This window comes from Curcuma longa, chromosome 3 (genome assembly GCF_044706935.1).
Source record: "Curcuma longa cultivar G26 ecotype Majalengka, Jawa Barat chromosome 3, ITB_CL_G26_1.1, whole genome shotgun sequence".
In the NCBI taxonomy this organism is placed as follows: Eukaryota; Viridiplantae; Streptophyta; class Magnoliopsida; order Zingiberales; family Zingiberaceae; genus Curcuma; species Curcuma longa.
Genome location: NC_133863.1, coordinates 8,340,484 through 8,351,053, shown reverse-complemented (window position 1 = coordinate 8,351,053; position 10,570 = coordinate 8,340,484). Strand labels below are relative to the sequence as shown.

The 10,570-nt window shown below is 38.5% G+C and overlaps 3 protein-coding genes across 3 annotated transcripts; 1 reads left to right on the top strand and 2 right to left on the bottom strand.

Moving 5' to 3' along the window:
- Positions 1–325: 325 nt before the first annotated feature.
- LOC141825107 (sodium/hydrogen exchanger 1-like) lies at positions 326–1,770 on the top strand. Its single transcript, XM_074712499.1, has 5 exons — positions 326–369; positions 583–721; positions 808–870; positions 1,139–1,222; positions 1,415–1,770. The coding sequence occupies exons 1-5, from the start codon at positions 326–328 to the stop codon at positions 1,739–1,741; spliced, it is 657 nt and encodes a 218-aa protein (XP_074568600.1). The 3' UTR covers positions 1,742–1,770.
- A 352-nt stretch (positions 1,771–2,122) lies between these two features.
- Positions 2,123–3,996, bottom strand: LOC141823607 (cocosin 1-like). The gene is made up of 4 exons (XM_074710896.1): positions 3,657–3,996; positions 3,272–3,549; positions 2,672–3,163; positions 2,123–2,563 (listed from the first exon to the last, which is right to left on the bottom strand). Exons 1-4 carry the CDS (start codon positions 3,994–3,996, stop codon positions 2,123–2,125), a joined length of 1,551 nt encoding a protein of 516 aa, XP_074566997.1.
- A 4,735-nt stretch (positions 3,997–8,731) lies between these two features.
- Positions 8,732–10,552, bottom strand: LOC141825737 (cocosin 1-like). The gene is made up of 4 exons (XM_074713124.1): positions 10,213–10,552; positions 9,828–10,105; positions 9,232–9,723; positions 8,732–9,127 (listed from the first exon to the last, which is right to left on the bottom strand). The coding sequence occupies exons 1-4, from the start codon at positions 10,550–10,552 to the stop codon at positions 8,732–8,734; spliced, it is 1,506 nt and encodes a 501-aa protein (XP_074569225.1).
- Positions 10,553–10,570: the final 18 nt, after the last annotated feature.

Below are 10,570 nucleotides of genomic sequence, written 5' to 3'. Positions count from 1 at the left end.
TCAGGCTTTGTTTTATGTTGCAGTTGTTGGATCTAAGCGGCATCCTCACAGTATTCTTCTGTGGGATAGTCATGTCACACTATACCTGGCACAATGTCACAGAGGGCTCCAGAATTACTACCAAGTGTGTTACAAATGATCTTAATGCCTCTATTTTGTCTTTAATTTGTTGATTAACTCAGTTTCTAAGCATCCCATCGATCAAATAGAGTCCGAGTCCACTAATTATTCTCCATCTCTCTTTGCTTTCCTTTCTTGCAAATCCAGGCACACATTTGCCACATTATCCTTCATTGCAGAAACCTTTTTATTTCTTTATGTCGGAATGGATGCGTTGGACATCGAAAAATGGAGGTTTGTTAGTAGCAGGTATGGTTTGGAAATGAAGTATTGCATTGCATTGCATGCGTCTCGATATGAAACACTCACATGAAATTTTTAGAACTCATGATAAAACCATAAACACCTAAAAGTACTAATACAGGACTAAATCTACTACACCTCATGCCTAATAACATTTCTGATTCTCGTTCCTCTAACTAATACTGATTCTAAAGAAACATTCATGTGCTTTTTTTGCAGCCCTGGGAAATCAGTTCAGATCAGCTCGATCTTGTTAGGGCTAGTTTTGGTTGGTCGAGCTGCTTTTGTATTTCCACTCTCATTTCTATCCAACCTAACAAAGAAATCTCCAGACGAGAGACTCATTTTTAAACAGCAAGTAAGTGCACATATAATCATTCTCACTAAGTTCATCAGATTGATTCAGTAATAGATTATATTGAAGATTCACACAAATTTAGACAGGTTACGATATGGTGGGCAGGTCTCATGAGAGGTGCAGTGTCCATAGCACTTGCTTACAATCAGGTTATCAAATTTGAAGTTTTTTTCACAATAGATCTGTTAATATTAAAAAAGGAGGCAGAGATGCTTTTCCTAATTCATTATATGTCCAGTTCAATCAAAATACTAATGTTTCTTGATAATACATTTCTTGACATTCAACTGATGTTTAGCATGAATTTTTTGTCACCCTGCAGTTCTTTTGATAATCTAATTCAGATAGATGATTTGAAAGATGAACACATCTCCAATTTTCAAATTCTGATAATATATATATCTATTGAACTTACAGTTTGCAAGATCTGGACACACTCAACTGCGAGGAAATGCAATTATGATCACTAGCACTATCTCTGTTGTGCTCTTCAGCACTGTGGTAAGTCTTTGTGTTTGCTGAAGTAGGAAATATGTACAGATTCCTGTTATGTTTGCCACCTTCTGAATTCGAATTTGCCGTAATGTTCAAGCTAAATAAATAAACAAGCTGGTGATTATCAAATGCTATAAGCAGTTCTTTTTCTGGAGTGAAATTTCTGATTGTTTTACTAGCTTAAATGATGCCTCGTAGGTTTTTGGATTGATGACGAAGCCCCTCTTGAGGTTCTTATTGCCACATAGCGCAAAGCACTTCAGCAGCATGTCCTCTGATCAATCAACCCCCAAATCTCTCCTATGGCCGCTCATGGAGAATGGACAGGCCTTGGAAGATGAAATAGGGGAACATATAGCTCGGCCATACAATCTTAGATTGCTCCTCACAAAACCAACTCATAGGGTTCATCACTATTGGCGGAAGTTCGATGATGCATTCATGCGTCCAGTTTTTGGCGGGCGAGGTTTTGTTCCATCTGTTTCTGGCTCTTCTACTGTGCAGAGCCTCAATGGCTGGAGTTAAATAAATAGGAGAATAGAGAATAAAAACAACCTGGGAATTCTTTGCTCGTTGTACAATCATCAATTTACAATCTCAGTTTTTGATGCCTGATGATACGACAAGTCAAGTCGGCTGATCTTGTATAGGTTCATCTACTGTAAAACTCTTAGTTGAGTAATTCATTGTTCCCTAATAGTGAAACTTTTGCAGAAGAATCACAAAATTTGAAGAAGAATAAGCAGCAGCACACAACTTTTGCAAGATAGAACGATAAACAGAAATAACAAGAGCAATGCAGGTATAAGTGCATAATTAAAGTCCAGCGTTTGACTTTTTATTTATTTGACTAAAGTGCCAGAACTACAAGGAAGGCTTTATTATTCAACCTTAATTATAGCTTTATTAGGCCATAAAAACTCCGGTGATCAACTCCTTAACACTATTGAGTACGCTACCCTGCTGCTGTTCTCTTTCTTGTCGAGGACTGAAGATTGCTATTTCATTTCCTCTGTTGAACTTGAGCCTTCTGGCTTCCTCCCTCGAGACGCGGTAGGAGTTCATCAGCACCTCCACCGGAATTCCTCGAAGAACAGATGTTTTACCCACAATATGGCTCGCCAACGCATTCTCATTGGTCTTGAATGAGATCCACTCGAATTGCTCGCTCTGTGCCTTCTTGATTACTACGTGCTGTTGTGGGATCACCAACAGTTGTCCTTGACGGAGCTCACCGTCGAACACCGTTCGACCTCGGTGGCCGACCACCTGCAGGCGACCACTTCCCCTTACCACGTACATGATACTGTGAGCATTGATATTCCAGTGAGGTGGTTGAATTGCATTCTGCATATATCGATGAAAAGATCGATCGAGAAAATGTCAGTATTAAATGTTTATACTTGTAAAGTAACGATATATATATATATCGATGTGAATGATCGAAGATATTACCCGTCGAAGAACTCCTCTTTCGGCACTGAGTTGGATGAACCGAAGGATGGGAAGCTTTTGGACGTTGAGGCTAGTGAGTCTTCCAGCGCGTGGGTTGTAGTAGTCGGCAAGAGTGGGATTGGCAATGTTTTGTCTGTTCTTGAGGGTGCAGTAAGTTTCTTCCAATCCATTACTACGTTCGCATGCTGATCCCCAGCTCCTCTCCTGCGTCGTCTCTTCTCTTTCCTCTCTCTCTTGCTCTTGAGCTTCCTGCTCAGCATGCCTCTGTGGTTCCAACATCTGTAGCCCTTTCTCCACGTGAACAATGTCACCTCTGTTGTCGTTTAGATTTTGAATCTTCCTCACGACTTCCTTGTCTACTCCCATAGCCTCAGCCAGTAGGTCGAGTTCGAAGCCGCTCAGGAGGTTATTCCCCTTCTGTTGCTGGAATCTCTCTTCTACCTGTGCGATTTGCTCGTGGGATTGTCTCTCTCTGCCCGCCAATAGAAATTGCTAAACGCGCGGACATATAAATATAATTAATTAATTAGCTTATCGATGCATGTTTTATTAGAAATTAGTGAATGAATTAATTACTATACGAATTTGAATTAAACTGACTCTGTGTTGGCGATCGAGTTGGTTGGCATTGCTGCTTGTGTCGGCGACAGCAATCGCTACGATAGGAACTTCACCGTTATTGTAGACCCAATTAGCGACGCCGGCAGGATATGCCAGAACATCGCCCTCACGGAAGAATTGAACCCTTTGGTGCTCGTCCCTGAAACGCTGCTGGCTCTGGCTTTCCACTTCCTCTTCCCATTGTTGCTCAAAGCCTTGTCGTAGAGATTGGAATGACTCTGGGCAACCAGGAATCACCGTTCCAGAGATACCCCTACCTGCACGTATATACTATCAATGAGCTAGGAATTGAAGGACGCGCGACAATTGAATGCCATAATGAATAATACTGTAAAAAAGAAGATAATGAATATCGATCGCTTACCTTGGACTATGTAGACGAGTCTAGGGGCGTCGGAGTAGTAAGGCAAGACGAGGCCTCTCGGTTGAATGGTGCGACGGTAGGCGACTACGCCGGCACACTGCAACTGCTCGTGGAATTGGTCAAAGTACTCGGTGAAGCCAGCCTCGGACGGCACTCGACGCGTGGGTTCGAGAGCGGCGAGGCGGTCAAGCTGGCATTGGCTCCGGTAGCCAAGACGACGTTGACTCAACCACGGCTGGCCGAAGCCCTGCTGGCCGAAGCCGAATTGGGCGAGAGAGGGGCTAGGGAGGATAAAGCAAAGAGCGAGGGAGAGAAACAAGAGAGCTATGGAGTTAGCCATTGGCGAGTGATTCAATGTGCTGTGATGGAGATCAAGGAAGGAGGCCTCGGGAGTATTTATAGGCTAAAAAGAGATGAAGAGGTTGGTGGATGGTTATGAGTTTTGGACAAATGGAATGGTTTGGTGAGGAGCAGACAATGTGCATCAGTTGAGAAGCTCAACCTCACAGTACTGCAAACAACGTGTGAGCAACAACAAATAAAACTTACTTCACCCAAGAAGCTAGTTAAGTTACTTCACGACCCGAAGACCTCCATTCCTATATGAAATTAGTTTTCTTGTTCGGATAATATTTATTCTACATCAAAATCTATAAATAATACCCAACAAGAATATACAGACTGTGCGAACATAAATATGTTAATACTTTATTTAATGATGTAGAAAATATTCGATCTCAAAATCTGACTCAACTATACCATGACATAATTGACAACTGATCTCATGTAGATAATGAAATGAACAATGTTGAAATACCAAAATGTATAAGTAGTCAACTATACAAATAACACAAACTTAATGAACTCTGTAGAAATCATCTCCGTAACTATCGCTGAGTATCTCTGAACAATCGTCTAACTTTATTGATCAAATCTCGAAAATTATCTCAAGTCTGTAAATCTGGAGATCAAAGGGAAAAAAAAAGTGAGCATAAAGTGTAAAATAGAGATACGATAGACGTGCATGAAAATAGTATTAAAAAAGGCAACACCATCAATTATCATTTATCTTTTTCATATCATTCGTCTTTTATTTCTTTTTTAATTAATATCATCAATTTTCATTATGATCTTATTTTATTCGACCACTCAATATATGATTTCTTGAGTGGGTAAACGACATACAATCTATTCATCTAGAATGTGACGTTTAAGTTAAGGGGAACGACCTACATTTCACTTAATACAAACATATCATGTATAAATGAAAAATATCAATGTGTGTGACTTGCAACCCACTTGAAAGAAATGCATCGTATAATACAGTGAATGACCTGCAATCCACTAGTAATGAAATAGCATCATAAGTATGCATCTATACATACATAGATTGTGTGAACGACCCGTAATCCACCCGAAAATTATCTCACACACGAAAATAGGATGGACGACCTGCAATCTATCCTGTGAGATGTCTCACATAAGAATAGGGTGAACGACATGCAATCCATCCTGTGAAAAAAATTTATCTCAATTTGTTCGAAGTTTAGGCATGCGCTGAAAGATTCGAAAGCTCTTTCGAATTGCAGAATAAAGAGTTCTATATTTATAGAGTTATTTCCCTCATTACTCTGATATAATTAATCTTAGATTTTTTATAACAAATATAATTGAGTTCCATGACATGAGAGATATATTCACTTTTTAATTAACTTGGTTGGGAAGCCATATACTTCATGTGAGTGTTGAGCCGAAATTCTCTCATATAGTTATATTACTTATTTCAATTATACGAACTGTAAGAACATAATTTATTAATTATATTCATCCCCTCTTATTTTCTCATCATAACTCAAATTATCTCTTTCTTTTCCATTATTAATTTTAAAAAAAAAACAACCATAGATACCATAAGAAAAGCAAACAACATGCATGATAAAAATCAACCATATGGATAACAAAAAAAATATGTCATCTGTTAATATTTGCTAATAGAATGAATTTTTTTTGTTTATTTATTATCATAAGGAAGTATCCTTATGGTAACTTATACAATAATTTGTATATGAATTAACCCTTTAATAAGAACAAATAAAAATAAATAAATTTTACTTCCTGTATATGGAAATCCAAATAAAATTGATAGTATTTTATACACTATGTATACTTGATTTATATCATATAATCTGAGTGAAACTAGCAATCGAACAGAGCTAAGAAATTCTTGGATGTGGTTGAATTTTGAATCAATAAAAGATCAAGCAAAAAGGATCCAACGGTTTAATCATGCACGAAAAGAAATTGAAAGAGATCAAGCAAGAACCTCCACCTCAATTAAATATCTATTTGCACTTGATTTTGTGAAATGTTGGCAGTACTGTGACAACATGCACGACGATGATGATAAGGAGCAAGGATGACGGCAGCGGTGGCATGAGGAGTTTGAAGGTGAGATTTTTTTTTTGAGATTAGGGTTTAGGAATATTAGAGAGGTTTTAAAGAGAAAAAAATTAGGGAGAAAAAGTCACGTTCAATCCCTTTTATTTGGATTTTTACATAAAAGTCTAATAAATTTTATAATTTATAATTAAGTCCTTTTTAATTTAAAATATAATAATTTTATCTGGACTCCACTCTATATCACTTCTTGAGATTGATACTTAATTATATTGTTTGATCTTATTTTAGTTTATTTTGATATCCATGCAGCCTCATTGTTATTCATGCTTGATTTATTTATATATATTTGTGATATTATCAGACCATAGTGTAGTTATAGATTTATGCTGATGCATTTAATTATATCATAGTATAGTTATATATTTAGCCTTATGCCTATATATATATTAGGGATATCATACAGTAGTATAGTATACTTATGCTCGTGCTTAGATGTTAGTGATATCATACCATAGTATATATAGTTGTATACTTATACTAGTGATTATATATATATTATGTTGTCCCGGGTATATGGCCAGGCAAGAAGACCGTATACCTTAGCCATGTAGTTGTACATGTATGTTCTTGTCTGTACATTATAGCTATCATACCGTAGCAAAGTGGTAGAATATTCTATCAGGTTGTCTTCTAATTTGGACTATCATATAGCACTGTTTTATTCTGACCTTGTTGTTTTTACTGTATTTATGAGGTTACCATGGAATTAGTTGAGATATTTTGATTAGATAGCTAGTATTCTTAGGTGGAGGTTGTTACTGGTTTACATGTTGTTGTTATATAATGTTGTTATAGTAACATGCTTTTGTGCACAAATAGAGATTATCCTACACCTTGACTGCCCACAAGATCCATAGTATAGCGCATATTGTTGCATGCAATCAGGACTTGTTGTGTGTAGAAGATCTTGATTGATTGTTATTGCAGACTGTTTGTAATATTTTATTTTGTGCAGGATATATTACATATATACCTTCTGTTTGTTTATTGATTATACCTGGTTGAGCAGGTTAGTAGATAGTTATATTGTTGTTTTTACTCTTCTTAGCAAATAGTTATGTCGGTGTTCTTACTTTTATTAGTAAGTAATATTATCGGGACTGCATCCTTTTCATCTCTTTAGTACACTGTGTAGTTCATGCACTATCTTTCCTATACGTGTTGAGTCAATTGCACCCACTACCCCTTACTTTCATTTGACTTCTAAGTTAGCAGGTAGAGGATATGTTATGCCGACTACCCTAGCATTGTTTAGAGATCAGTGTTTGTCGATCGCACTTGATACCGAGTTTTAGTTCTCTTCAAATTATGTTGGTGTTTCTTTCCACTATTGTTTGGTTATTCTCCTTGTCGTATCGAATCTTTGAATTTTGTTAGAATAGTATAATTTTTTATCTTGCTTGGTAGATTATATTTGCATGTACAGTCCTACGGACACGCATTAGCATTTGAAAAGTTAGCAAATTTTTATTTTGCATCTATGTTTATTTTGCATGAACTGAGTTTAATATCATATCGCTCTCAGGGCATATATAGTTGAGTTGATTATGATGAAACAGAATTATTGAAGTAGGTAAGGGCGATTAAATCTCAGCGAAGCTGAGATAATGTCCTCCTCCGTCATAGCCAACTGGAGCTTCTCGATTTACCTCCTCACAGATGGTCGTAAGGTCGAACGTGTGGAGCCGTTGAAGTGGCGAATTTCACCTTTTACTGAAGAAGAGAAGAGTTCAATATCATATTTCTCACATTATCACTGGAGGTACCAACTGAGTTGGCGAACAAATATACCCCGGGGGCGTGACACGATCATTCACTTTAAAGGCCACATCCTAATTTCAAGAGTGGATATGCAAAGTTTTCATTTGGTTTATTATGCTAATTGTTAATAGTGCTTCGTAATTCATGCATTAGGGGACGACTAACCTAACGATTAATAGAGAAGATTTTCATATTGAAACGAGATTTAGACATTGAAGCATCTCACGAGCGAGGTGATGCGAGATTATATATATATATATATTGTGACGTACGTTTTCTTACATTGAAGAGGACATATATATATTTATTTAAGCCAATTAAAATAGGATTGACTCATTGACAATATTACTAGCTAGTCACAATAAATATTAATATAATTAAGAGTTGAGCATATATAATTAACAATGAAATAGACTTAACTAATACAAAAATTAAAAAAAATCATGGCTTGTACGTGGTTTAGATAAGAATTTATAAGATTCACGTATAAATCTATTGTTTGCATTTGTATTTGAGCATAATTAAGTTAATGAGATATTAATTATATTCATATTAGTTGTGCTGTAAAATATATATGTTGTGGAAATTGACTTAATTCTATCAATGATGAGATAAGTGTGGATGTTCATGAGTTGCATATATCAGAAAAAAGGCATAAAAATTATATATGCATATATTAATTAAGACGTTGATAAATTGATCAGCCATAGCTTTATTTAATTATTTATTTATTTGATTTTGAGAGCCAAAACTACAAGCAAGGCTTTATTTGATACTAGATAGCCTTAACTTTATTATTATTCCATTAGAGTTAGCCTTGATTATTTATTCTGTGACACTCTACAGTAGATAGGTTACGCAGCAGCTCGATCTTCCTTCTCCTGTCGAGGACTGAAGATTGCTATCTCATTTCCTCTGTTGAACTTGAGCCTTCTGGCTTCCTCTCTCGAGACGCGGTAGGAGTTCATCAGCACCTCCACCGGAATTCCTCGAAGAACAGATGTTTTACCCACAATATGGCTCACCAACGCATTCTCATTGGTCTTGAATGAGATCCACTCGAATTGCTCGCTCTGTGCCTTCTTGATTACTATGTGCTGTTGTGGGATCACCAACAGTTGTCCTTGACGGAGCTCACCGTCGAACACGGTTCGACCTTGGTGGCCGACCACCTGCAAGCGACCACTTCCCCTTACCACATACATGATACTGTGAGCATTGATATTCCAGTGAGGTGGTTGAATTGCATTCTGCATAGATCGATGAAAAATGTCAGACAATTAATGTCAGTATTAAATGTTTATACTTGTAAAGTAACGATATATATATCGATGTGAATGATCGAAGATATTACCCGTCGAAGAACTCCTCTTTCGGCACTGAGTTGGATGAAGCGAAGGATGGGAAGCTTTTGGACGTTGAGGCTAGTGAGTTTTCCAGCGCGTGGGTTGTAGTAGTCGGCAAGAGTGGGATTGGCAATGTTTTGTCTGTTCTTTAGGGTGCAGTAAGTTTCTTCCAATCCATTACTACGTTCGCATGATGTTCCCCAGCTCCTCTCCTGTGTCGTCTCTTCTCTTTCCTCTCTCTCTTGCTCTTGAGCCTCCTGCTCAGCATGTCTCTGTGGTTCCAACATCTGTAGCCCTTTCTCCACGTGAACAATGTCACCTCTGTTGTCGTTTAGATTTTGAATCTTCCTCACGACTTCCTTGTCTACTCCCATAGCCTCAGCCAGTAGGTCGAGTTCGAAGCCGCTCAGGAGGTTATTCCCCTTCTGTTGCTGGAATCTCTCTTCTACCTGTGCGATTTGCTCGTGGGATTGTCTCTCTCTGCCCGCCAATAGAAATTGCTAAACGCGCGGACATATAAATATAATTAATTAATTAGCTTATCGATGCATGTTTTATTAGAAATTAGTGAATGAATTACTATACGAATTTGAATTAAACTAACTCTGTGTTGGCGATCGAGTTGGTTGGCATTGCTGCTTGTGTCGGCGACAGCAATCGCTACGATAGGAACTTCACCGTTATTGTAGACCCAATTAGCGACGCCGGCAGGATATGCCAGAACATCGCCCTCACGGAAGAATTGAACCCTTTGGTGCTCGTCCCTGAAACGCTGCTGGCTCTGGCTTTCCACTTCCTCTTCCCACTGTTGCTCAAAGCCTTGTCGTAGAGATTGGAATGACTCTGGGCAACCAGGAATCACCGTTCCGGAGATACCCCTACCTGCACGTATATACTATCAATGAGCTAGGAATTGAAGGACGCGCGACAATTGAATGCCATAATGAATAATACTGTAAAAAAGAAGATAATGAATATCGATCGCTTACCTTGGACTATGTAGACGAGTCTAGGGGCGTCGGAGTAGTAAGGCAAGACGAGGCCTCTCGGTTGAATGGTGCGACGGTAGGCGACTACGCCGGCACACTGCAACTGCTCGTGGAATTGGTCAAAGTACTCGGTGAAGCCAGCCTCCGACGGCACTCGACGCGTGGGTTCGAGAGCGGCGAGGCGCTCAAGCTGGCATTGGCTCCGGTAGCCAAGACGACGTTGACTCAACCACGGCTGCCCGAAGCCCTGCTGGCCGAAGCCGAATTGGGCAAGAGAGGGGCTAGGGAGGAGAAAGCAAAGAGCGAGGGAGAGAAACAAGAGAGCTATGGAGTTAGCCATTGACGAACGATTCAATGT

What these genes read in the sequence shown, in the direction of transcription:
- LOC141825737 (XM_074713124.1), bottom strand. Translation starts at nt 10,552, where the DNA reads ATGGCTAACTCCATAGCTCTCTTGTTTCTCTCCCTCGCTCTTTGCTTT. An exon ending in ACTCGTCTACATAGTCCAAG is followed by an intron (nt 10,106 to 10,212) that starts GTAAGCGATCGA and finishes ATATACGTGCAG; the next exon opens with GTAGGGGTATCTCCGGAACG. An exon ending in AAAGAGGAGTTCTTCGACGG is followed by an intron (nt 9,128 to 9,231) that starts GTAATATCTTCG and finishes CGATCTATGCAG; the next exon opens with AATGCAATTCAACCACCTCA.
- LOC141823607 (XM_074710896.1), bottom strand. Translation starts at nt 3,996, where the DNA reads ATGGCTAACTCCATAGCTCTCTTGTTTCTCTCCCTCGCTCTTTGCTTT. An exon ending in ACTCGTCTACATAGTCCAAG is followed by an intron (nt 3,550 to 3,656) that starts GTAAGCGATCGA and finishes ATATACGTGCAG; the next exon opens with GTAGGGGTATCTCTGGAACG. An exon ending in AACTCGATCGCCAACACAGA is followed by an intron (nt 3,164 to 3,271) that starts GTCAGTTTAATT and finishes CCGCGCGTTTAG; the next exon opens with CAATTTCTATTGGCGGGCAG.
- LOC141825107 (XM_074712499.1), top strand. Translation starts at nt 326, where the DNA reads ATGGATGCGTTGGACATCGAAAAATGGAGGTTTGTTAGTAGCAG. An exon ending in GACTCATTTTTAAACAGCAA is followed by an intron (nt 722 to 807) that starts GTAAGTGCACAT and finishes AAATTTAGACAG; the next exon opens with GTTACGATATGGTGGGCAGG. An exon ending in TTGTGCTCTTCAGCACTGTG is followed by an intron (nt 1,223 to 1,414) that starts GTAAGTCTTTGT and finishes GATGCCTCGTAG; the next exon opens with GTTTTTGGATTGATGACGAA.